Here is a 27,930-nt window from a genome sequence, read left to right as displayed (position 1 = left end):
CTTGTGGCACCTAACAAATTTGTTAGAGCGTAAGCTTTCGTGAGTGAGCTGTAGCTCACGAAAGCTTATGCTCTAATAAATTTGTTAGTCTCTAAGGTGCCACAAGTACTCCTTTTCTTTTTATAAATACTACAAAGATACATTTACAAGATGGAGTAAAGGCTCAGTTTGGGTAAGGGGCAGGTATTGGTCAAATGTCAAACAGAACAACTAAAGTAGTTACTGATTCCATTAGTAATTGTGAGTCTAATGGCTTACCACTATTATTAGTTTTAATAAATTCTTTTTTGCAAGTGCCTTGTAATTATAGGTTTCAGAGTAGCAGCCATGTTAGTCTGTATTCGCAAAAAGAAAAGGTGTACTTGTGGCACCTTAGAGACTAACAAACTTATTAGAGCATAAGCTTTCGTGAGCTACAGCTCACTTGAGCTTATGCTCTAATAAATTTGTTAGTCTCTAAGGTGCCACAAGTACTCCTTTTCTTCTTGTAATTATAGCATTTGATTGAATAGTTTGAATAGTTTAATTGAGTTGATTGATTAATTTTACTGGGTGGGGTGTGCCAGCACAGGAGTATTCCAAGTTATTCATTCAGTAACTCTTGATGGCTTCCCGTTGGTGTGTAGTTAGAAATTCTTTACCCTGTCTGTTTATATATTAGTACAGTAATGATAGAGAAGTCTGTAAATCAATATAAGCTATGATTGCTTGTTGTTTGAAATCAAAACAGCTTTGATGATTGTAGTAAAATATTAAATGTAATGTAAAACATTTGTTTAGTTAACAAGGATGTCCTTTATTTAAATCTTTTATTATATGAGAATGAGAAAATGAAATGTCAGAGTATATGGCTAAGGCTGTTTTGGATGAATCTATTTTAATTGTAATGAACAATCTGGATAGAACATCACTCAAAACAAAGATGCTTTATTTTTACAACTCGCTATTTAGGTAAGTGTCTTAAGGAGGACGTATAACATAAGGAAATAAGGTTGTACAACCAATTAGATTGGAGTTGACATGGTTTAGGGCCTGATCATGCACCATTGAGATAAATGCATTTTGCCACTAATTTTTCTAGGAACAGGATCAAGCTTCTAACATACAGCTGTGGAGTTGATTCTGCTTCTGCTATGAATTCTGCTTGAATCATAGAATCATAGAATATCAGGGTTGGAAGGGACCCCAGAAGGTCATCTAGTCCAACCCCCTGCTCAAAGCAGGACCAAGTCCCAGTTAAATCATCCTAGCCAGGGCTTTGTCAAGCCTGACCTTAAAAACCTCTAAGGAAGGAGATTCTACCACCTCCCTAGGTAACGCATTCCAGTGTTTCACCACCCTCTTAGTGAAAAAGTTTTTCCTAATATCCAATCTAAACCTCCCCCATTGCAACTTGAGACCATTACTCCTCGTTCTGTCATCTGCTACCATTGAGAACAGTCTAGAGCCATCCTCTTTGAAACCCCCTTTCAGGTAGTTGAAAGCAGCTATCAAATCCCCCCTCATTCTTCTCTTCTGCAGACTAAACAATCCCAGCTCCCTCAGCCTCTCCTCATAAGTCATGTGCTCTAGACCCCTAATCATTTTTGTTGCCCTTCGCTGTACTCTTTCCAATTTATCCACATCCTTCTTGTAGTGTGGGGCCCAAAACTGGACACAGTACTCCAGATGAGGCCTCACCAGTGTCGAATAGAGGGGAACGATCACGTCCCTCGATCTGCTCGCTATGCCCCTACTTATACATCCCAAAATGCCATTGGCCTTCTTGGCAACAAGGGCACACTGCTGACTCATATCCAGCTTCTCGTCCACTGTCACCCCTAGGTCCTTTTCCGCAGAACTGCTGCCGAGCCATTCGGTCCCTAGTCTGTAGCGGTGCATTGGATTCTTCCATCCTAAGTGCAGGACCCTGCACTTATCCTTATTGAACCTCATTAGATTTCTTTTGGCCCAATCTTCCAATTTGTCTAGGTCCTTCTGTATCCTATCCCTCCCCTCCAGCGTATCTACCACTCCTCCCAGTTTAGTATCATCCGCAAATTTGCTGAGAGTGCAATCCACACCATCCTCCAGATCATTTATGAAGATATTGAACAAAACGGGCCCCAGGACCGACCCCTGGGGCACTCCACTTGACACCGGCTGCCAACTAGACATGGAGCCATTGATCACTACCCGTTGAGCCCGACAATCTAGCCAGCTTTCTACCCACCTTATAGTGCATTCATCCAGCCCATACTTCCTTAACTTGCTGACAAGAATGCTGTGGGAGACCGTGTCAAAAGCTTTGCTAAAGTCAAGAAACAATACATCCACTGCTTTCCCTTCATCCACAGAACCAGTAATCTCATCATAAAAGGCGATTAGATTAGTCAGGCATGACCTTCCCTTGGTGAATCCATGCTGACTGTTCCTGATCACTTTCCTCTCCTCTAAGTGCTTCAGGATTGATTCTTTGAGGACCTGCTCCATGATTTTTCCAGGGACTGAGGTGAGGCTGACCGGCCTATAGTTCCCAGGATCCTCCTTCTTCCCTTTTTTAAAGATGGGCACTACATTAGCCTTTTTCCAGTCATCCGGGACTTCCCCCGTTCGCCACGAGTGATTCAGTCCTCACCCCCTAATAATGTGTACCTCCTCACTGCACAGCCTGGCTAATCATGCTGTACATAGCATAAATATTTAGCCCTGATAAGAGTTAGCTCAACAAGAACTAGGAGCCAGGATCTCTTCAATTATCAGTCTTGTGGTCCAGCCACTGGATCATACATTCAGATATTTGTTTGCATGCTTGTAAGTAAATGAGAGAGTTCAGTATTGTTTCTTGGCATAGACTTATTTTTCATGATGACAAAATAGATCCCCTTAATGTGATCATTATTCCCTTTCCTCAAATGTACATTTTCTTTTGCTAATCTTCTACTTCCTTAAGAGAGAATCAGTTTTTTCAGGTTGTGTTACAAGAATATTTCAATCTCACTTTGAATTTGTGATATATTGTCTTCCCCATGCATTAAAATCAGATATCTATATTTTTATAAGTCAAGTCTAATAGGATTTTCAAAGGCTTCTGCATACAATTTACATAATTAGTGTTAACATTTATAACTATTATAGTTTCTTACTTTAAAAAATAATATGAAGTAACGTCTATATTGTCGTAGACAGAGCTGGTCAGAACATTTTAGACAAAATGAAATCTTGTAAAAATATGCTTTTTGTTGAAGCTTAAACATTTTGCAAATATGTATCTGTTTTGAAAAAGTATTTTGGAGAGGGAGCTCAAGCTCTCACCCTATAGCCTGATGGTTAGGCCACTAGCTTGGGATATGGGAGATTGGGATTCAGAGTTCTTACTCTACTTGCTTCAGAGTGATTTGAAACTGCTTTGAATCATCCAGAGCAGGGTCTTGAATCTGGGTCTCCAACACTGCTGGTTAGTGCCCTAACTGCCATACTATAGCAGCTAAGAGGTATGATCCCGTTTGCTTGGACATACACACATTTTCTTTGCTAACCTCCTGATTATATATGTAGGGAGTCTGGTGGGTGCAGTTAGATGGCTGGCCTAAGCTGTCTTCCATGCTGCCACAGCCACGCTGCAATTTTATCCTGCTATCTTGAGCAGAGCTAGCATGAGTGCCTGAATGGGAATCGTAGCTTCTAGCTGCTGTGTAGACATACCCTTAACAGACACCAACCTAACCTTATCATCCCAAGTCAAAAAGCTTAGGTTTTGATCAGAAAATGGATATTTTGACACCATTTTCATGAAAATGTTGAAAAGATTTTCATTCCAATGCAATTTCAAAGGTTTCTTAAAACAGAATCATCATCCTTGAGCTACCTGAAGATGGAAGTGCCTGCATAACACAAAGGCGGGTTGGGTTGGGTTGGGTTGTTGACGCTGTTTAAAACTGTTTCTCGAGAGTGAAAAGACAGACAAACTCTGAAAGATTAGTCGGACAATAAATTTGATTTCATGTACTTTTTACTAGACAATTCTTCCTTAAATCACAAAAATGACTTTAATTATGTGTATAAACCCTTTTGCACACAAAATGTACTTTGTTGGCTAAAGTAAGAATGAATACAGGAGTAAATTTTAATACAACTAAAGAGCACAAGTATTTCGTAAAATGTAATGTATTCTCCTTAACTTGCTCTTTCTACTATGTTTTCAAAGAGCTCTTCAACTTTGCATGATGAGTATAAATTTACTTTGTAAGATACTCATTGTGATTCAAGTTGTAGTCAATTGTCTGTACTTGAAAATATGTTTTGTACTTTTGTAGGACTTAATGCGTTGGCATTCATATTGAGTAAGTGCTCATTGACTAAAGGTCTTATATATGTTATATACTATACTTTTAAAAATATTAATCAAATGAAACTCTAAGATGACAGTGATGTGTCAGTATGATATGCAGCTTTAATACATGAGATGTTATTGACTGTTTTAGTAAGATAGCTGCTTACATATTGGCGGGAGGGAGAATCGAACTAAATTTTCATTCTTAAATTAAAGGAAGAAAATAAAGACAATATGAAATACTGGAGTTCCTCTTCCTTGACCTGTTCTCATTTGATCTTAATTTCTATTATATTCAAATAGAAAGAAATGCAGAGACATGTTTCATGTTAATTACAGTTTAGACCTGTTCACTGAACATTTCAAAGCTGGGCTTTACAGAAATTTAGTTATCTTTTTAATTAATGTGTTTAAAAGTCTTTGGTACAGTTTTGACACAAGCTTTCATGTTAAATTAATAAAACTTACACAGGCCCTGAAGGAGTGGATAAGAAATAAGTACAGCTTTCAGATGTATATTAGTGAAATAAATCAAATAAGGGCAATGACATCAGTTTTTGATGTTAAGGATCAAAAAATAATAAAGCTCCGTGAACAGTTTGACTAAGTTGACTGATGTGGAGAATGAGATCTTGGTCTTTTTGCTTCAGAGAGGAGATTCTGCTAACAGGCACGTTCTGATTTAGACTGTAAGCCAGACATATTTCTACTTTAATTTCATTCTTGGTTCTTCATTTAGAGATTTGGGGTACTCTACTAAAAGTCAGGAATGGACTAAAGTATTTCAGTTTTGTTTATAATTAAATCTAATTATTTTTGTTAAAAAGTGAAAGCAGTAAATGTTAATCCAACTAACTTCTCCCCTTCATTTTCCATTTCCTCAAATTATGTCGCTTTCAACGTTACCTCATTCCTGTCTTTGCAATTCCATCCTGGGTCTCCTCCATTCTAGCTTCAGTCTTCTCCACTTCAGCAAAAATTCTCCTGACAAGTTCTTCCTGGCCAAAATTGAAGTCTTCTATTCCATCCTTATCATTCTTGAACTCTAATGGTTTTGACTTTGTCAGTTGTACACATTTTCTTGAAACATTATTTTTCCTTGGCTTTCATGACTGTCCTTCCATGGTTCTCCTCCTACTTCTCTGATCCCTCCTTCAGCAATTCTTTCAGTAAGTCCTCCTCCTTTCTCCAACTCTCCATAAAGTCTGTCCTATTTGCTCACATTGTTTCTATTACCATCTTTACATTGATGGCTTGTAGGTCAGGAGAAGAGAGGTAGATCAGTCTACTTCAGTCCAATACTGCGTATTATTCTTTCTCTTTGAAATCACTGCAAAATAATTTTCTTTATCCCCAAACCTCTACTTCCTGCTTTCTCCCACAGTTGCCAACACTACCGTCCTTACTGTCACCTGTTACATTTGACCTCTTCCTTTCTTTACACTGCACAGTTCGTCTATGTCCAAATCTTGTTGCTTCTTTCTCAGTAACATCTCTAAACTCTGCCTTTTTCTTTCTGTCCAGACAACAGAAACTCTTCTGCAAGCCCTTATCTCCCATCCTGATTACTGTAACCTACTCCTCTATGGCCTCCCTAATTATGGCCTCCCTAATGCCAACATTGCTTCCCTCTAAGTCCATAAAAATCACAGCTACTGACAATGAGGCCATAGCTACACTACAAAGTTTTACTGACACCAGTTATGTTGGCAAAGTTAGTGCTTGTGCACAGGCATACTTGGCTCCTTTCGTTGGCATTGTGCATACCCACGAGGAGTTCTGTGTTGATGCAGAGTGTGGTGCACCATGGATAGTTATCCCAGTGTGCAACCTGCCACCATTCAGTGCAATGTCTTTTGAGTAGTTTTGGCAATGTATGGTGGGACAGAACTGAGTCACACGGGGTGACTGGGAGCAACGGATCAACTTCCTATAATGCAATGTTCTTCATCCCATAATTTTTGTGCCTATTTTCAAATTCCCATGAATCTGCGTAAGACTTGTCGCTGCCTGCTGTCTCTGGCAGAAGCATGTAGCCTGCACAGCTCTGCACTATTGTCATGAGCATTGCAAGCACAGGATGTACGCTTCTCTGTTATTTGCAGAGCTTCAAGAACCGCAGGGAACATGATGGCAGTTGTTGTTGTTCCTGGCAGTTGTTTTGCTGTGGGACATGGTGAGAATTATTTCAAGGTTATTGGTGGCATTCACTGAGCAGCTGCTTCTGGGCCCAAGAAACGAACACTGACTGGTGGGATCTCATCATAGTGCAGGTTTGGGATGATGAGTAGTGGCTGCAGAACTTTTGGATGCTCAAGGCCACATTCCTGGATCAGTGTACCGAGCTCACCCCAGTCATCCAGTGCAAGGACACCAAACTGAGAGCTGCACTGACAGTGGAGAAGTGAGTAGTGATCACACTAGAGAAACTTGCAATGCCAGATTACTACTGGTCCATGGAAAGTCATTTTGGAGTGGGCAAATCCACCATGGGGGCCATTGTCATGCAAGTGTGCAGGGCCGTTAATTGTCTCCTGTTACTCAAGACTGAGATTCTCAGCAATGTGCGGGATGTAGTGGATGGCTTTGTATCTATGGGGTTCCTGAACTGTGGTGAAGCAGTTGATAGCATGCACATCCCTTTTTTGGCCCCAGAGCACCTTGCCACAGAGTACCTCAACAGAAAGAGCTACTTTTTCATAGTTGTGCAAGTGTTGGTGGCTCACTGTGCATGCTTCACTGACATTAGTGTTGACTGGTGAGGGAATGTGCACGATGCTCACATCTTTAACAACACAGGCCTGTTCAGAAAGCTATAAGCAAGGACCTTCTTTCACAACCTGCAGATTACCACTGGCAATGTTAGAATGCCTATAGCGATCCTGCGGAGGTCCAGCCTACCCCTCACTCTTCTGGCTTATGAAGCTGTACACTGGCCGTTTCAACAGGACTGAGGAAAGATTCAACAACTGGTTCAGCAGGTGCAGAATGACAGTTAAATGTGCTTTTGGTAGATTGAAAGGGCACTGGTGTTGTTTACTCACCAGATTGGATCTCAGTGTGAGAAATATCCCAATGATTATAGTTGCCTGTTGTGTCTTACTTAATATCTATGAAGCAAAGGGGGAAAAGTTGCTGAAGGGTTGGAGGGCAGAGGTGGAGTGGCTGTCGGCTGTGTTTAAACAGCCAGACACAAGGGCTATTAGAAGATCTTAGCACAGAGCTATACTCAGGGAGACTTTGAAGGAGAGCTTTAAAAGAAAGCTACATTAATGTGCTGCAGTGTACTGTGCTCAACCTGGCACTGCAGTTTGGGGGCCTGTTAGGAATTGTGCAGTGCTCGATGCACATCTGTGCATATATCACTGACAGTGGATCTATTAATATTGGGGTGCTTGCTGTGTGTTTATGATGACTGCATTGTTTGGCACTAATTCTATGGGTTTTGAGTGTACAAGACCACTACTTTCACTGCAAGCAGGCTTTATATACCATGTGTTGTAAACCAACAACGACTAACTTTCAAAACAAGAGTTTTATTTACTTACAAAAAATACCTGAAGAACTTACAAGTAAACACACATAAATTTAAAAAAATTGAACCTTAATAAATGAAAAGAGGAAGGAACACTGATGTCCACTGTAGCTACACATACATCAACTGTGGTTCTCACAGATCAGTATATGTGAAGCTGTGGTTGTCCATGTTTCCCCAGGTGTGGGGGTACGCATGCGGGTGCTGAAGCCATGTGGAATGCTGAGGTGGGATGAAGGGAGGTACTATGCTTCAGTTCTTCACAGACTGCAATGGGAGTCGAGCCCAGGATTATTGAACCTGAATGTCTACAAGAGTCTGCAGCATCTAGTTTGCTGATGGAGAAGCTCCATTATGTCCCGGTGCATCTCACTCTCTTCCTCCTGTGCCCCACATTCCCCTTATCTGGGTCAGTCATTCCACTAGTGTGGAGGGGATACCCCCTCAAGGCTGCAGTGGCCACAGCTGGCTTCCCCTGCTTCATTACATTAAGTTCAAGGCCCCTCATAACTCTGCTCTTGTCATGTCATTTAGTGTGCCACTTCTGCTCTGCTCCCAGGCATGCCAACCTTGTCAGATTTTCACAGAAATACTTCTGTGGCTTCTTCCACACTGGCCTTTATGCATAGAATGCTCTATTAACTGATCCGTAAAGCCACTATCCTCTTCTCCTTCAGTTCTCTCCTCAAGATTCACCTCCTCTATCCTGCCCATAAGAAATCAGCTAATTAATGTCTTTCTATATGTTTGTACAGTGCATATTGTTTGGGGCCTCTTGGTGCTATTGTAATACATATAAAATAATGACTTAGAGGAAGTACATTAAAATACCCAATTTCTGAAAGTGAATTAAGCTTTTCCATCTGGGTTAAACTTTTAATCAATTGAGGATTCAGTAGAAGATGATGGTTTAAAATAAAAAATGAAGTTAGTAATAGAGTAAAAACCTTTTGCCAATAATTGCGCACACAAGTTACAGATTCGCTTATGGAGACTAATTAAACAAAACTAGTGAATGAATTCTGCAGCAAATAAGTAGTGTCTGATCTTCTCGTCCTTACTTAGATAAAACTCCCAAAGAGTTCAGTAGGAGCTTTGCCTGAGAAAGGACTACAGTATTAGGTCTAGTATAGAAGTACAGTACAGATAGGCCTATGTTAACACCAACATTGGTACTAAAAGCAACATACCAAACAAAACAGTGGATTTGATAATAAATCTCCAAAATAGTGTGTTCAGCTTCAGCATTTGAAAACTTCTTTTCAGATGCTAAACTGACTCATGTTGCCAGAACTGATGGAGGAGAGCTTTTGAGTTTTCACATGTAGTGTTTATGTCTTGTCAAAATGCCTCTGGGCGCTTATAAATATATGCGTCAAATGCTGTGTTCTTTCCAAATGGTGTGACTGCATTATCAGCTTTGGAGGGTTTATTTTCTGGATCAGGAGGCATGTAACAAATATGCACTTTACTGTGTGGGTGAGATGTCACCTTTCAGGTAGAGCGTAGCTAAAAAATTTTGATAGAATAGCGTTCCCTCAGAAAATGTTTGGTAAAATCAAAATGTTTCAGAATTTCCAATCCACAAGATATTTTAATATTTTTACTTTTTATCCTGATTTGAAATGTCAGAATTTCCAGCATCATACACATTCCTTTTTCTGACCAGCGATACTTTTAGTTTTGTATGGTTCAATGGGGTTCCTTTTTTAAAAACATTCTATAATGAGAAAAGTCTAAATAACATAATCTTTTGATCCTAACTCTACTTGAGAAAGTTGAGGTGGCTCAATATAGAGGTATGCAAAATAATGGGAAGAATTAAAATATGTAATAAGATCAGAGGGGAAGCCATGTTAGTCTGGATCTGTAAAAGTGGCAAAGAGTCCTGTGGCTCCAATACGTCTGTTAGTCTATAAGGTGCCACAGGACCCTTTGCTGCTTTTAATTAAAAAAAACGCCTCATATTGATGGAAAAAGTCTGTCAACTGAAATCACAACCGATTTTGGCATTCAGGTAGAACTTTTACAATATTTCACATAAAGTATTAAACCTATTGAATTAGTGCGCAAATAAGGGCATTTAAGCAAATAGTTTAAAGGAATTTGAGACTTCTAGATGCTTTTGTTAAGAAAGAGTGAACCAAAGAATTCAGCAACCAAACAGGAAAGTGCAGAAGAGATATCCTTAAAGGAATTGTATACGCCAATTCAGTAGTTCTCAACTTGTGGCCCATGAAGCATTTTCTGGTCACAACATGCTGGTCTTCTCTCTTCTTTGCATCTGCTAAACAGCATTTGAAAAGTGTTAAAATACATTAAATACTTATTACAGTTAATATTCTTGCATGTGATAACGACAGTAAAGTTACACAATTGTGAATGGGAAAGGAGGTGGTTCATGCAATCTGGAATGAAAGAGATGGTGATCCATGAAACTCACTCTATTAAAATGTGGTCCACATATGAAAGAGTTTGTGAGCGTCTGTGCTTGATCACTTTTTCCCCTCCAACAGTCTTTTGCTGTTTTTCCTCACCGTAAGGTCAAAAAGTGATCCTTGAAGATGAAACATCAATCTCATTGTCAGCAATGAAACAGTACCAGTAATGTGGTGGTCTGGGGATTGGAAGATGTTTGTAGTTGTGTTGTCCAGTGCTGTGTTGTCCTGTGTATGTGCACACTGATATACTGCATGCGTGATGGAGAATGGAAATTGAAAATGCAGAAAATTATTATTTAAACTCTTGGTCTAATAATACTTTCACATATCTATCGTCTTTCATCCAACAATCTAGAACACTTCACAAAGGTAGACAAGTATTAATTCCATTTGATAGATGTAGAAAACTGAAATGCAGATATGCTGAGTGTCTTGCATAAGAACACGCAGTAAGCAAGTGGAAGAGTCAGGAATTGAGCTCTTGTATCCTTACTCTAAGTCATCTTTTCTAACTTCAAGCAAACAATGCTGCCTCCCATTCAAAGATGAAAACACATAAGGCAAAAATCATGTGGAAACACAATGTAACTTAAGACAATGTGAACATGATCAGAAGTGGCAACAAACAACTATACTGGGGCTCTGCTACTAGAGCCTCATCTGCATCAGAGAATTTCTGCGAAAATTGTCCATCAGTGCTGACAGACATTTTTGTAAAAATTCCATACAGTAAACAAGGTTTTCATAACTAGATCAAGGTAAGACTTCAATTACTGCTTTTCAGGCTGGTAGAGCTCTAACTGTGTGATGACTTTCCATAGGCCAGTCTTCTGAACATAAATAGTCACATTTAAACATGGTTTTAAAATATGCTTATTACCCAGTTGCTTTACAGTAGTTTCTTTTATGCTCTGTATGGACAGAAAAAATTGTTTTAATCTAGATATTTACCTGTGAAAAAACACATTTGTGGGCAGAATAAAGCATGTTACAACATGTTTTATTCACAATCAAGATTAAAGATGGTTTATTTTGGTAGTGTAGATATGTTTTAGGTTTGATCACGAATAGCTCGGGGGGTGAAAAGTATTTTTTTTTTGTATAAGAAAACAATGGTTGATCCCTAATGCATATCTTGAATCTGCTCTTCCTCTGAAATAATCTAGTTAATATTTTTCACCAGTGATAGTCATAGGTAAGTCTAAAGTTGTATAGTCTGTCCAAATGGATTTTAGCTACTTTGCTCTGAAAACAGGCAAACGAATCTCACAAAATGAAGCCTAAAATCTTGGCTTATAATTAGACCACCTGTTCTAGTTCTCATCCATGGAGGCTAGTAGAAGGATCTTTGATTTATGACTTTTCAGAAGGCTGGCACCTTACAATGCACCACCTTTAGTAGTCAACATTGGATATACATCCAAATCATTGCATCGCACTTGAACATGTAGTCTTATGTCCTAGAGGTAAAAAAATTATGGCTGAGTAATATTGATACATACAGCCCTTCTTAATTTCTTCTGAAATGTGCAGATCTAGTTTTTCTAACATCTGTATGCTCGGTCATATGACAGTGCTCATCTCCAACCCAAGTTAATTTTATTTCAGGAAGTGGTTGTAATATTAAATGAAATATGTTACTAAAGCTTTTACTATGTCCGTTCTTTCTGTGTTATTTAACCATGATCGCTCATCTTCTAATGTTGATTTGACCTCTTAGTTTCATGACTGTAAATATGTATACCTGCCTGCACAGTCCCTTTTCAGATATAGTCATGCACAACGAACAAAATGAGGCATAATGTCAATGTCACTCGGCTACCTCTTGTTGCTTCCTTTGTACCTAAAACTGTATACATTTACCATTGCCTTTTGTCTTTTGAAGCCAACTCTTAATCCAGACAAGAAATTTTGCCTTAATAATATACTTAGCACTCTGTATCTTTTTTGATACTGTACCAAAGCCACCTTGAACTCCAGTAAACTACCTACTACTTCACAACAGCTCTCGCTGTCACTTCTTTGAAAAAGTTAATCAGGTGGCATGACCATGTCTTCTAAATCTGTGATGACTGTCTCTGATCAGCCTATATAGTTGTTTTACTTTACTTTTACTTTGATCTGTAATCCATGACTCTGGAATCTTTCCAACTATAGAGGCTAATTTGCAGGCTTGTAGTTTCCTGGGTGATTTTCAGATCCCTTTTTCTAAGCATGTTTTCGGGCATGGAGGGAGGCTGGGAATATTCTTTGCTATTTTCCCTGAGAAATTAAATATCTCAAGTTTTTAACCTAGCCTACACTTGTAATCACCGCAGTGTAGACATTTTAAAATTACAATGCCTAATTCCTTGATCAATTGTGGGGGGAATAATTAAGACAGATGAGCAGGAGAGCAACAATTTACATTTAAAGGATTTGCAGTAAAAGTGATCGTTACCCAAATCCGTTTTACAGATTTTCTTTTTGCTATAAATTGTTTACTTTGTTCATGCATTTGATTTTTGACATCCAGACTTATATTATGAGGTTGACGCACTGATTGGAAATAATTAATAATTTGACATTTGTGTAGTAGGGCAGCTCTTGTCCTGTATGCCCACCTTTTGATACATTCTTTGTGTTTAACCAGGTTTCTCAGCTTAGATTTATTATTAAAGTGAATGATCAAAAGAGGCTAGTTTATTACTTAACCACGAGAAACTGAGGAAAAGTAGATCAACAGTATAATCTTTATACAAAAAAGTTTGTAGCTTATTGAATTAATCCCTTGAGTACTTTATGGTTTGCAGTATGTCCAACAAAAGGACACTTGTGTTTCCTTGTGGAAACGTTGTGTGTACTGACATTCTATTGCCAAAGTTGCTTTTAAGTTGTTCAGAGTTTACCAAATGCATGGAACATTAGCATTTAGTTACCTGTTCAGCAACAGAAACTGTAGCCCTAAGATGTAAGTGAAACGTGTAAGTGAAAAGAAATAGTGTAATATTGTACATTATACAAACGTAAATTACAGTGAATAATTCTGAAATAATTAGAACATCAAAAATTATTGTATAGGAAAAATTGGCATGATAAAGGAAACTGAGTATGAAATATGCAGGTAGAGAAATTCTAGAATAAAAACTTTAAAAAAAATCCTTCTAATCCCTTCCCACCTACAATAATAGGATAAATAAATATATACTATTATTTATCAATCACAAAAGCATTTAGTAATGTGTGGTGCTGAAAGAAAAAAAGCCGGGAACGTAGTTTCATTAATAGTAATAATTGTCATCTTGAAATCACTGTGTTCAAAATATATATTTATAAAGATATAAGTGTGGAGGGAAATGTTTAACTGGAGTTTTTCCTCATCCATGTCTTTTCTAGGGGTTTCACTGAGCTAACTTGAATTTGTTTAATTAACTCTGTGGTGTTCCCCTACCCTGCTCACATCTCCATTGCATGAGCATATTGTGTGTGTGAACACATACAAAGTATCCTACTTCTCAGACTGCAGCAAAAGATCAGCAGAGTTTTGGAGTAATATTGGTATTAATTGTGTGCCAAACTCTTAATTAAAATACTAGTAGGCCACACATTGTTGCTTGTTTAGGCCAAGTTCATTGCAAACAGCAAGGGTTCCTTGCATCCTTCCACTCCCTTGTGTCAATCTCCCTTGCCTCTTTAGACTCCCTGCAGATCCTCACCCCATGCTAGGAGCACCCCCCTTCCCCTCCCCCCCTTATTTTTCTGTCTAAATTGTAATGGGAGAATGGGCTGAGCTGAAAGGAGGAGTATTGGTATGATGGACTGTGTTTACTGGCTGCCATCAACTGGTTCTTTGCTCTATAGACTATGAAAGAGGTGGCTGAAACTGGTAGCTCTGCTAACCAGATGCCAGGTGCTCTGTGGGTCCCCCATTTCCTCCTTTTTATTTTTTTCACTTTTCATCAAAATGAGTAGGTTTCTCCCCATTGATGCCTAGAACATTCTCAGAAATTTTGAGTTGATTGGATGCAGCATTACATCTAAACATCAACAAAGAGACGTGCCATCAAGTAGAGCGTAAGGCCTTGTAAACTGGGCCAACTCTTTTAGAGCTGACAAAGGAGTGAGGTGAAAATGGGGGGACTTTATTTTTAATATAGCTCCTTTTCAAAACCTCAACATTTTTAAAAAGAAAATTATTAACCATTTAATAATACTTAGAATTTGTATAACATTTTTTTCATCATTAAAGTACTGTATAAGTTGTAACTATTTAATCCTTTCAACTCCCATCTGTAGTAGTATTCTCCCATTTTAAAGGTAGCTAACCAAAATGCAGAGGTTAACTGACTTGCCAAAAGTCCCAGCAAGTAATTTTTTAGTTATTTCTCATCTCAGGAGTTCCTGACATTGTCCTGTACTCTAACAACTAGGTCTGCTACTGCTAATGTAGAGATCACTATACTTATCTCCAAAATGCAGCTTTCTCTGGGATATAACAGCCAGTGTAATGGTTCCAGAAACAGGTTTCAGAGTAGCAGCCGTGTTAGTCTGTATTCGCAAAAAGAAAAGGAGTACTTGTGGCACCTTAGAGACTAACAAATTTATTAGAGCATAAGCTTTCCAGAAACACTACACCACATTTAGGGACAGGAACTGAAGTAGGAGAATATAGCCCATAGTGGGGAATTTGGGCAGGATGTTAAAGAAGACATGCATAGAATCTCTAGTTAGCACAAGCGATTAGGATCTTACTTTGTCTCATTCTGAAGACAGTACCTGTGGCAGCATGGTATACTTGTGGCCTAGTAGGATAATAGTTTTCTCTGAGTTGAAGAGAAATGTGGTACCACTTCCTGCAGTACTTTTGGTTTTCCTTGGAAGCCTCCAGTCTATATAATGAGCAGGCTTGACCTGTTGAGCAGGCTTTATCTTGCTTAACTTGTGAGAACTAGTAAAATTACATCCAAGGAAAAAAATAGCTCTATATATGAGATAGTAATGTATAAAACATGGTCATCAAAACAACATCAATAGAATGCTGAGGTAAAGATAATCCCCGGTGGAAGTTTATTTCTTTACTTTTATATATTGTGGTGGTTTGGCTATTTATAACTTTTGACACACAACTTGGCATTGATCTGAATGAGGTTTTGTTTACATCTTTCATTTTTCATTAAGTTTTATAAACATTTGAGTTGTATATCATATCTTCATAATAAGTTACCATTGAGATGAGCTGTGTAAAATAAAGACATCATAAATATTCTGAAACAAGTATTCCATATTGTTCAACTATAACTGACTAGTATTTCCTTCCCCCTCTTCCCCCGCCACACCCCTGGAAGAATAAGGACCAGTTTCTTCATGATGAAGTTACATCTTCTGTGTCACAACTTGCAACAAAGGTAAATATTTGTTCCTTCGGTAATGAAACTTGTTTCATGTTATGCATTTTTCTGTTAATGCATGTTAGGAAAATCCTTATTTCTTTTCTGTCCCCTGAGTTGAGCTTTTATTTGCTATGGCTTTGTACTAATTCTTTTATTTATTTATTTATTTATTTATTTATTTTAAGAAAAATATTTTTAACGTCAATTCAAGTCTTTTACTAATTTTTTCTCCAGCGTTGGAGTACTATTTAAAATAAAATAAAATAAAATAAAAAAAGCAAGTAACCAAAGGAATAACTGAAGTAGAGGGCTAAGAAAATTTTTAAAGGGTACGTATAACAAGCTATAAAAGATAAAAAGTAAAATGGATGTATCTTAACTATAGTATAGGTACAGTTTTCCAAGTTTGACTCTCCCTCTGACCTCTCTCCCTCTGTTTTTCATCTTAAGCAAAAGCAAATTAAACCAATTTCTGCAGCCAGTAAAATTTATGTCTTTAAACCTCCTCAGAACATATGCTCTTAAAAATGCATGAGTTGAAGGTTAAAGGATCAGAAGCTGAGCTTAATTATTGCAAGTAAGAACTTGTTTTGAAATTCCAAATGAATTGAGCAAAGTGATTGAACTATAGTTTAATTAGTGTAAAAGGATACTTCCTATTAATAATGTATGAAAGTCACTTCTTTGCCTCATCTTTGTTGATCAGTGGTTTTCAAACCGTGGGTTGCGACCCAAAACTGGGTCGCAGAATGGAAGGGACTGGGTCGCAGCGGCTTTGGTCAGCACCACTGACGGGGCCATTAAAAGTCCTGTCAGTGGTGCTACCTGGATAAGGAAGGCTAGTCCCTACCTGTTCTGATACTGCGTTCTACCCTAGAAGCAGCCAGCAGCAGGTCCAGCTTCTAAGCTGGGGTTGCCCCTGCCCCGAGCTCTGCAATGGGAGCTGTGGGTGGGAGTCACGCGGAACCACTTGTGTGCCTCCGCCTAGGAGCTGGACCTGCTATTGCGTTTGTGGGGCACAGCACAGTCTGCAGTGCCAGGACAGGCAAGAAATCTGCCTCTGCACCCCCGCTGTGCTGCTGACTGGGATCTGGCTGAGGTAAGCCCACACCCCAACCCCGTGCCCCTGCCCCAGCCCTGAGCCCCCTCAAACCCGGAGCCCCTTCCTGCACCCCAAGCCCCTCATCCCCAGCCACAGCTCAGAGCCTGCACCCCCAGTCCAGAGCCCTGACCCCCTCCCACACCCCAAACCCCTCATCCCCAGCTCTGTTGGGTCGTGGGCATCAACAATTTTCTTTAACTGGGTCGCAAGGAAAAATATTTTTTACTGAAATTATAAGTTCAAAGTGTACTATAATTTTCCTGTTTTTTTTTAACTTCATGGAAAATATGGTACTAGAAAAAATTGACTACTTGTATCACAGATAAGTTTTAATGGATTTCAGGCCAGATGTTAGAAATTCAAAACAATGAAAAATAATTCCTTAAAATTGTTTCTATTTTGAGACTTTTTATAGACTTTCTTAATCATTTGTAAAGACTTGTAATCCGTGTTTTGGTTTCAGGGAAACATTTCACCAGCTAAATCAGTGAGCTGTCATTATCATACAAACTTTTGTTAAACAGATACATTAGAGAAATCTTTTGGCAACCCTGCCTTTTCCCTTTATTGCCTTTTTCTCCAACTGTTAGTGTCTATGGAATCATTTCATTTCTTTATTTGGGTAATCTAAACATTTTAAAAATGTGACACAGTGAGGTTCTTTGGAATATTTAATCTTTGATAAAGAGTAAAAGAATTATGCATGTTGGGAGGCCATTCATGTACTTCATGGCTATAGCGGAATCCCTGTACTGAATCAATATAACTAAGGACAGTAAAGCACAGCTGGAAGTTTTGTGTGGTTGGAGAGGGAATTTGGTGATTCCCACTGTGACTGACAGGACAGTTTTGGAAAAGATGGAGTGGAGCTGGTTTGTGGGGAAGTAAGTAAGTCACTTTTTACCATGTGTATTGGAAATTGCAGCACATCCAGGTGGATATGAAGTCAGCATAGGCTGGAGCTCCAGCCTACTCAAACCACAGAGCAGAGGAGCAACTTTTGTCAGCAACTGAGTCCAGAAACAATGTTTTTCTTGTCTTTTGGTATTTGGGGGCATGTTCCAGATTGGATAAGAGATTTATTTGGTATTATATTTAAATTCATCCTTGCAGTAAAGCCTAATGTATTTATTATAGACAGTGGAATTAGCAACACTTGTAGTTAATGTTGCCTGACACTTTCCATTATAAGACCCTATTTTCAGTTGCTTATAACTTTGCCAAACTTCAATCATTTGGAGCAAAAATTTCGACGTCGGGTATCTGTATCAGGCTGAATTTTTGTGGAAACATTTCTGTGCAAACAGTCCATTCATTTCTCAGATCATAGTTAGTAGAAAATACATTATTTTGTCCAGGTGAAAAAAATTCTTACAATTTTTCACTGAAAAGCCCTAGTGCATCTATGTGTTGGGGAATGGGCCTGGAATTTGGCAAAGGGATTGACCTAGTGTCAGAAGTGTGCCTTAAACTATTCCAGTGAAAATATGGCCAAATTGGGTCAAGTTATGAACCTCTGAAAAACTCAGTTCACAAATGCTAAGTAGAGGCGTGTTAAGAGTTTGGCAGCTAAATTCTCTGAAGATTCCGTCTGCACAGAATATTCTCCATCCTATAGCTGTGGGGACTGAGCAAAACTTTTCTCCAGTTGTTACTCTTGAAAGCCAGGGACTGCTGTGGCACCAGAACTGAGAGCAGGGAGACCCTCTCCTGTTTTCTCAAAGCTCCCTGCACTTAGAGTCCATGTAATCAGGCGGAAGAGGAAAATGTCTGGGTGGAATGCAGTCAAATTTATAACCAATGTTTACTTTAAAAAGGAATTATTTTTTTTGTAGTAAATCCAACAACCCAAACATATTTTACTCTCCTGTTTTGACACCTTATTTGTCTCCATCTGCCACACACCTTATTCTGTATATTTTAATGACTGCCATCCTACCTTCAGTTACATTTACAAATTGTCTCTCATTTTTATTTTTTGTTTAATTTAATTTAATTTAAATATTTTAGTGGAGATTCATCATGTACTCAATGTGTCAGACTTCTAGGTAGTGTTTTTCAATTGCCTTTTTAATACTTAACCACTGTCAGAATTCCTGCTCTGTTTCCTTTTAACTGTGACTCATTCTTATAGCTTCCATTTCTTCATGCCCATTCTGGCCCTCTGGCACAGTTTTAATGATGAATTATGTACCTTTGGCAGTAAAATTAACTTAAAAGGGACTCTTCAGTGATGATTTACTCCTTCTCAGAAGGATGTTATGTTGTTTCATTTCTTGCTTATTGGCTAATAAAGGTGCATGCCTAGTATAGAAATCTAGCATAATATGCATTGTCATACTACATTGAGTAAATATTCATATAGTTGTGGAAAGCTGTTGTTTATTTCTGATAGCGCTCACTAAGTGAGCTTTCTAAATGCATAAGGACGACAGTCCCTCATCTGAGAATCTTATAATCTAAGGGAAAACAGTAGACCCAAATAAGTAGACAGAGAGGTCTGAGGAAAAGGAATAATAGTAAGCAATATATATGCAATTTATATAGAAGTCAACTTGAATCATTATAGTCAACATAACAGAAGGTATTTCAAAAAGGACTTAAAGGAGGACAGAATAGGGGCCTGTGGATGAGTTCAGGGAGATCGTATTGTGCAGAGGATGCTGTAAGAAAGAGGGCACAGAAGACTGTGAGAATCTAATAGATAGGTGATGAGGTTGGAAACATTGGCAGAGTGGAGGAAACACAACTAGACTATGGAGCAGCAGATTGCCTCCTGTTGTGGAAATGACTGTACAAGTTTCCACTTTCAGCTATGCCAATTAAAGGCAGCTTTTTCATGGTACAGAAAGTAGAGTACTGCTGGAGTTGGGGTTTTGGCCAGCTGAAGTGGAGGAATTTGCTCTGAGGGCTTCAGGTCCTTAGAAACCTGTAAAGAGAAGATGGTTTCCCTGATGCTAGTTGATTGACTTTTAATCATTAGTCCTGTTGATCTTGAATGGTACAGAAGGAGGACTGTGTGGGACACTGCATTACAGCAGGACAGTCCTTTAATCACCTAAAATGGCAGATAGGGTAAGTAAGGGGGAGTCTTGCAGTGGCTGGTTTTTCTCTGAAGGGAACGCTTCTTGCTTTTATGAGTCCAGCCAACATAGGTCAGACCTTCACATACCTCTAGTTCTGTTGGTGAGTATTGGACTTCAAAGGGATGCTCCTTCATTAGTTTCTGCTTTGCTCTATGAGAACAGTTGACTGCAGTCTGTAAGATGGATCCTGGCCCCTGATGGGTCCACTTTAAAGTTACCTTTCTAAAAGGCTAATATCACAGGCAAATACAGACTTTAATAGTATTCTATTTTCTTGTCAGACAAAAGATTTCAGTTGAATTATAGCTTTGTTAAATTACATCTCTTTAATTTTAAAGGTCAGTGTTTGAATATATAACTGACTTTGTGCTAACGATACCAATAAACTATGGAAATTAGATTGTTTCCTGTTCATCAGAGATGTGAAACAACACTCAAAGAGATTGGGGATCTACGAATCATCCAATTACCCTTACAATGAATTTTTCTCTCTAAATACATTACGGAAAAGAGATTTCTAGGGATGGGAATATCCACTTCTGACCTTTACATTGACAGTGGAGACTTGCAAACTTACTATGAAATCATTGGTCATAACTTGGTAGGTAAGGTTGAGTGAGAATTTTTCTGTTTAAGTGAAGCTTTAAATCTTTATTTTGTAAAAATGTCATTACAATGACAAAAATTAACAAAGTAAATTTTTACTACTATGACTTTTTCATGGTGGTTTGAAAATTGGGTTTCTACAGAGAAAATTATAAGGTTTGCAAAATGACCTTTTTAATTTTTTTACTGGATGTCTTACCTCTTTTTCCGACACCCGTTGGAAATCTAAGTACTTTAGGATTTGTGCTTTTCTTCATGTGCTGCTCTTCATGTTCTGGTTAATACAATACCAGTTATATGTTAGGTAATCTGGGTCATGATTTTTCACTTTCTCTCCATAACTGAAAAGAAATGCAGCAAGTCAAACCTATCAGATTTATCAGTAGGCGTGGAAGGATTAGTTTTTTATTGGTAAATGTCAGTAAATGTCGATTTCACAGTATACGCACAAACCTATTAAAAATATTTCCAGCGATGGTCATTGAAATTTACAGATAGACAAAGTAAGAAGAATGCTGCTTTAAAAATTAAGTTTGATTTAACAGTATTTAATTTGTGGTTTTTGACATGCAATATTGACAGTTTGTATTTTAAAGCTTTATAAAATTCTTAACTTTTTGAATATCATCATCTATGGTCATTACATCATTATTGTCTGATCCCTCCCATAATTTCCCCCACTGTGAAAATTTCAATTGATAAAAATAGTAAAAAAAAAAAAAAAAAAAAAGCTTAAAATAAACATTAATATTATCCATCAAAATTGCAACCAAAAGAAATCAAATTCTACCACGCCTTTTTATCAGTAACAACATAACATGATAGGGAGGTGGGGTAGACAGTGACACTCCCCTACTAAATACTCCAGTAGTTTAGGGGAAGGTTTGAAAGAGGAGTTCATGAGTTTAAATCTCATGTGTACGGCTGGGGTTTATATTAGGACTGATGGGAAAACAAATTTCTGTTTAACAAAAAATGTTGACGTTTTGACATTTGTTTTCCTCCCTCATTGGAGGAATGAGACCTTCAGAATGTTGGGCATGTTTTTGTTTTGTTTTTTGTGGAAAATCATGAGAGCAGCTCACTGCAGAATAGTCAATAGCCGAATAGTTGGAGCACTCACCTGGGATGTGGGAGATACAGATTTAAAGTTGCTGCTCTGAATCAGACAGGTGAGATGCGTGTCTTGACTATTCTGGGAGGGATCTCTTTGTCTCAGACCAGACATTCCAGCATCAACCTGAGAAACCTTTCCAACAAAATTTTAGTTGAAACCAATATGTTTCCACAAAATATTTTGGTTTTGATTGGCAAAATGTTTCATAATTTTTTTTTGACCAGCTATAACTTTTATTCCCTTATGCACTTAACTGCTCGAGAAAGCAGTCATGTATGAGCTGCCTACCTATTCTAGAAATAAATTATAGTGGTTACCTCAGGTTCCTGTAGGTAAAGAATGCAGAACTTTAATGTGATAGACTCAAATCCTAGCTATCCAGCTGCAGTTGAATACATTTTGTTGTTCCGATTCTAACTGCTAAACCACACTTTTTTCCTGGTACTGAACTAAGAATTTCTGATCTTCAGTATACTACTGTTGTCTAGAAAATAGATGTATACAGTGGGAGAGTGTGTGTAAAATGATGCGCTAGTGGCTGAACTAAGTAGAGACTAGCCGTTACTCTTGTAGGTCAAATGGTAGATTTCTGGTCTGAATGTTCAAATCCTGCTGTTGACCTGAAGAGGTGTTATGGCTGTACGTGACAAATGTTGTTTATAAAGTTTTTTCTTTTTAAAAACAACGGATTTTATTTAATTCGCACAATGAGAAAACACCCTGTAACACACATTTGTAGTTTTAAGAACTATTATGTGTAAATTGACACATTAAAATGCAGGTGTTTTCACATTTCAGTCATTTGTCAATTCTCCCTCTAATCTCCCTGATCCTGGGGAACTATTTACTAAGGTTCATCAACCCTGTGCACGTGTATGAATGAATGTGTGTCTTATATATAAAACACTAAGAAATAAACATACATTATCTTCATTTAGTAACAATTAAGGTTGCATTAGGACACAATGCAAAACCTGAAAACCATGGAAATAATGTGATGGGCAAAAAACCTTGTAAATTCCTTGTATTTCTACTTCCAAGAGATATGAAGCAACATGTGTTCCAACTTAGTTATACTCTGATGGTAGTGCACCACTCTAACAATGATCTCAGCAAAGTTAAGGTAGAATAACTTTCCAAATGAATGGAATGTGTGATAGTCAATGTGTTGATACAATTATGAATCATGTTTATTACAATAATGTCTAGGGTTCAATTGAGAACAGGCTTCGATAGTAATAGGCACTGTACAGATACAGAACAAGAGACAGTCCTGCCCCAAAGCACTTACAATGTAAATAGAAAAGTCATACATAGGGTAGGAGAAAAGGATAGAACTTTCAAGCAGAATACACAATGAGTTGGTTGCAAATGTCATGTTAGTTCTACAACTTTTTGGTTTGTTATTTCAGTGCTTTCAGTGAGGTTATGTTAGGAAGGAATTAGCTAGACAGAGAGACAATGGAAAGGAAAGGAGGAAGAGCATGATGGAAGAGTGGGAAGGGCTTGGAGAAAACAGCACGGTGGGGGGAATGATCAACATTGGGGAGAGAGCATCTGCGCAACAGCATTTGAGGTCACTATTAAGGTTCTGCGCTACAGTGCGAGTTTGAGGAAGTTGAAGTACACATTGTTTTTTGGTTTCTGTTGGAGGTGGAAATGAAGGCCTTTTGGAGGGTTGGGGAATTTTACTGAGCGAGATGTGAATTTGACTGAGTAAGACAATGTGAAAATGGCAAGGAACACAGGAGACTTTACCATTAACTTATTTCCTTGCTTTTTAGGTTTTGAGTTGGTGAGATGTGTCCTGATTCAAATTTAACTGTCATTAAATGAAGTTTGTGTGTGTGTGAAACTTTTTAATCCTAATGGTTTTTAGGGATTCCTTTTTTACACATACTATTATTATTGATTTGTATTATCGTAGCACCTAGGAACCCTAGTGATGGATCAGGACCCCATTTTGATAGGTTTGTAGAATCATAAAGTATCAGGGTTGGAAGGGACCTCAGGAGGTCATATACTCCAACCCCCTGCTCAATACAGGACCAATCCCCAATTTTTGCCCCAGATCCCTAAATGGCCCCCTCAGGGATTGAACTCACAACCCTGGGTTTAGCAGGCCCATGCTTAAACCACTGAGCTATCCCTTCCCCCAAACACACAAGAAAAAGACTCTCCCTGCTCCAAAAAGCTTACAAAGCCAAGACAAGAAAGAAACAGATACAGACATTCCTATGGGCGGGGGGGGGGGGGGGCGGGAGGTACAAGGAAACTATAAAACGCTGTTGGTGAGCATGATAGGCTGTGGTCTCAATGCACCAGCAGCCTAACTGTTGTCAAGCCTTTTGTAGGCATCATGGCAAAGGAGAGTTTTGAGGAGGATTTTTAAGGAGAATCATGAGTTAGTATTGCAGATATTTACTGGGAATAGGGTTGCCACCCAGACAGTCCAGTTTTTGGCTTCTGTGTCCAGGTGCCATTTAGAGTTGCCAGGTGCTCGGTTTTAAATGCATTTGAACCAAAAGTCTGGTTACCATGGGGTGGCGGGGAGGCGCGGGGTCATTAACCCTAATCAGCTGGGGCTGCCTCTTGCCTGAAGGCAGGCTCCTTGAGATGATCCAGTGGGGTGGGGGAAGAGGAGCGAGCAATAGGGATAGGATCTTGGCGGGGAAGGCAGAGCATGGGCGGGGCTTTCGGGGAATAGGGTGAGAAGGGTGAAGTCTGGGGAAGACGCGGGGTGGGGCCTTGCGGTGGGGCTCAATGGTCCAGTTACCAGCAATTAGAAGGGTGGCAGCCCTAACTGGGAGTTCCTCCCAAGTATGAGGGGCAGTAAGGGAGAAAGTACGAAGATGCTTCTAGGAAATTTAACAAGTGGGTAATAGAGGCTGAGATCATGGCCCAGTTGTAGATGAGGGCTGAAGTCTATATAACAAATGAGAGATGGTAGGTAGGGAAGAGTCTTGCAAATGAGAACAAACATCTTATGCTTGATGTGATAGCGGGTGGTGGAGTGGGAGTGGACTCTGGCAAAGAGAGAGGTGACATGGTGAAAGCAATGAGCTAGGCAAATGATCTTTGCAGAAGTATTCTGAATGGACATGAGCTGGGCAAGGTTGTATTTGTGAAGGATGAGAGAAGGATGTTGTAATAATTGAGGTGTAAATGGTAAGAGCTTGAATGAGAGTTTTAGTTTTGTGCATAGGAAAGGATATATCTTACAGATGATTAGCAAATAAGTATGTCCATACTGGGTCAGACCAATGGTCCATCTATCACAGTATCTTGTCTTCCAACAGTGATCAATGTCTGGTGCTTCAAAGGGAATGAACAGAACAGTCAATCATTGAGTAGTCCATCCCCAGTTATCCACTTCCAGCTTCTGGCGGTCAGAGGTTAGGGACACCTAGACCGTAGGGTTGTATCCCTGACTATCTCTACTAATAGCCATTGATGGCCCTATCCTCCATGAACTTATCTAATTCTTTTTGAACACAATTATATTTTTGGCCTTCACAGCATCCCCTGGCAATGAGTTCCACAGGTTGACTGTGTATTGTGTGACAGAGTACTTCCTTTTGCTTGTGTTAAACCTGCTGCCTGTTAATTTCATTGGGTGTTCACTGGTTCTTGTGTTATGTGGAGGAGTAAATAACTCTTCCTTATTCATTTTCTCCATACCAGTCATGATTTTATAGACCTCAATCGTCTCCCCCCTTAATCATCTCTTGTCCGAGCTGAAAAGTCCCAGTTCTTTTTAACCTCTCCTCATATAAAAACTATTGCATAGTCTCTAATTTTAGTTGCCCTTCTCTGTACCTTTTCCATTTTAATATCTTTTGAGATGGGGTAACCTGAACTATGGACATACTAGGGATTTATTTAATGGCATTATATTTTCTGTCGTCTTATCTGTCCCTTTCCTAATGGTGCCTATCATTATGTTAGCTTTTTTGACTGCTGCTGCACATTGAGCAGATGTTTTCAAAGAACTATTCACAATGATTCTGAGATCTTTCTTGAATGGTAACCACTAATTTAGATACCATCATTTTGTATGTATAGCTTGGATTATGTTTTCTAAAGTGCATTTCTTTGCATTTATCAACATTGAATTTCATCTTCCATTTTGTTGCCCAGTGACCCAGTTTTGTGAGATCCTTTTTATAACTCTTTGCAGCCTGCTTTGGACTTATCTATCTTGAGTAATTTCGTATTGTCTACAAATTTTGCTATAGAATCATAGAAGATTAGGGCTGGAAGAGACCTCAGGAGGTCATCTAGTCCAACTCCCTGCAGAAAGCAGGACCAACACCAACTAAATCATCCCAGCCAGGGCTTTGTCAAGCCGGGCCTTAAAAAGCTCTAAAGATGTAGATTCCAGCACCTCCCTAGGTAACCCATTCCAGTGCTTCACTACCCTCTTAGTGAAATAGTTTTTCCTAATATCTATCCTAGACCTAACCCACTTCTACTTGAGACCATTGCTCCTTGTTCTGTCACCTCCCACCACTGAGAACACCCTAGTTCCATCCTCTGTGGAGCCCCCCTTCAGGTAGTTGAAGGCTATTATCAAATCCCCCCCCCCACTCTTCTCTTCTGCAGACGAAATAAACCCAGTTGCCTTGGCCTCTCCTCATAAGTCATGTGCCCCAGCCTCCTAATAATTTTCATTGCCCTCTGCTAGACTCTCTCCAATTTGTCCACATCCTTTCTGTAGTGGGGGGGCCCAAAACAGGATGCAATACTCCGGGTGTGGCCTCACCAGTGCCGAATAGAGGGGAATAAACTTCCTCAGTTGGCTGGCAATGCTCTTGTTAATGCACCCCAATATGTCGTTAGCCTTCTTGGCAACAAGGGCACACTGTTGATTTATATCCAGCTTCTCGTCTACTGTCCTTCTCTTCAGAACTGCTGCTTAGTCAGTCGTTTCCCAGCCTATAGCAGTGCATGGGATTCTTCCGTCCTAAGTGCAGGACTCCTGCACTTGTCCATGTTGAACCTCATCAGATTTATTTTGGCCCAATCCTCTAATTTGTCTAGGTCACTTTGCCCTCCAACATCTCTCTCTCTCTCTCTCTCTCTCTCTCTCTTCCCCCAGCTTAGTGTCATCCACGAAATTGCTGATGGTGCATTCCATCCCATCATCCAGATTGTTAATGAAGATATTTAACAAAACTGGCCCCAGGACTGATTCCTGGGGCACTCCGCTTGATACCAGCTGCCAACTAGACATTGAGCTGTTGATCATTACCTGTTGAGCCCGACAATCTAGCCAGCTTTCTATCCACTTTATAGTCTATTCATCTGATCCATACTTCTTTGACTTGCTGGCAATAATACCTTAGGAGACCATATCGAAAGCCTTGCTAAAGTTAAGGTATATCATGTCCACTGCTTTCCCCATATCCACAGAACCAGTTATCTCATCATAGATGGCAATCAGGTTGGTCAGGCATGACTTACTCTGGGTGAATCCATGTTGACTGTTCCTGATCAACTTCCTTTCCTCCAAGTACTTCAAAATTGATTCCTTGAGGACCTGCTCCATAATTTTTCTGGGAACTGAGGTGAGGCTAACTGGACTGTAGTTCCCCAGATTCTCCTTTTTCCCTTTTTAAAAGATGGGCACTATATTTGCCTTTTCCCAATCATCCGGGACCTCCCCTGACCGCCATGCGTTTTCAAAGATAATGGTCTGTGGCTCTGCAATCGCATCAGCCAACTCCCTCAGCACCTTCGGATGCGTTGCATTCGGACCCATGGACTTCTGCATGTCCAACTTTTCTAAATAGTTCTTAACCTATTCTTTCACCACTGAGAGCTGCTCACATCTTCCCCATACTGTGCTGCCTAGTGTAGCAGTCTGGCAGCTGACCTGGTCTGCGAAGACCGAGGGGAAAAAAAGCATTGAGTACATTAGCTTTTTCCACATCATCTGTCACTAGGTTGCCTTCCCCATTCAGTAGGGGTCCCACGCTTTCCGTGACCACCACCTTGTTGCCAACATATGTGTAGAAACCCTTTGTGTTACCCTTCACATCCCTTGCTAGCTGCAAAATCCAATTGTGTGTTGGCCTGCTTGATTACACCTCTGCATGCTTGAGCAATATTTTTATTCCCTTCCCTAGTCATCTGTCCAAGTTTCCACTTCTTGGAAGCTTCCTTTTGGTGTTTAAGCTCATTGAAGATTTCTCTGTTAAGCCAAGCTGGTTTCCTGCCATATTTGCTTTTCTTTCTGCACATTGGGATGGTTTGTTCCTGTGCCCTCAATAAGGCTTCTTTAAAATAGAGGCAGCTCTCCTGGACTCCTTTCCCCCTATTAGCCTCCCAGGGGTTCCTGCCCATCAGTTCCCCGAGGG

General features: G+C 39.3%; 1 protein-coding gene across 1 annotated transcript in view; it reads left to right on the top strand.

Moving 5' to 3' along the window:
- Window positions 1-27,930, top strand: part of LOC119853188 (testis development related protein) — a 42,648-nt gene that overhangs the window by 1,219 nt on the left and 13,499 nt on the right. Inside the window, 1 exon segment of the mRNA XM_038395916.2 lies at window positions 15,613-15,672. Within this exon segment, the coding sequence (XP_038251844.2) occupies window positions 15,613-15,672 (60 nt within the window).

This window comes from Dermochelys coriacea, chromosome 3, assembly GCF_009764565.3.
Source record: "Dermochelys coriacea isolate rDerCor1 chromosome 3, rDerCor1.pri.v4, whole genome shotgun sequence".
In the NCBI taxonomy this organism is placed as follows: domain Eukaryota; kingdom Metazoa; phylum Chordata; order Testudines; family Dermochelyidae; genus Dermochelys; species Dermochelys coriacea.
This window is presented reverse-complemented; position numbering and strand designations above follow the sequence as displayed.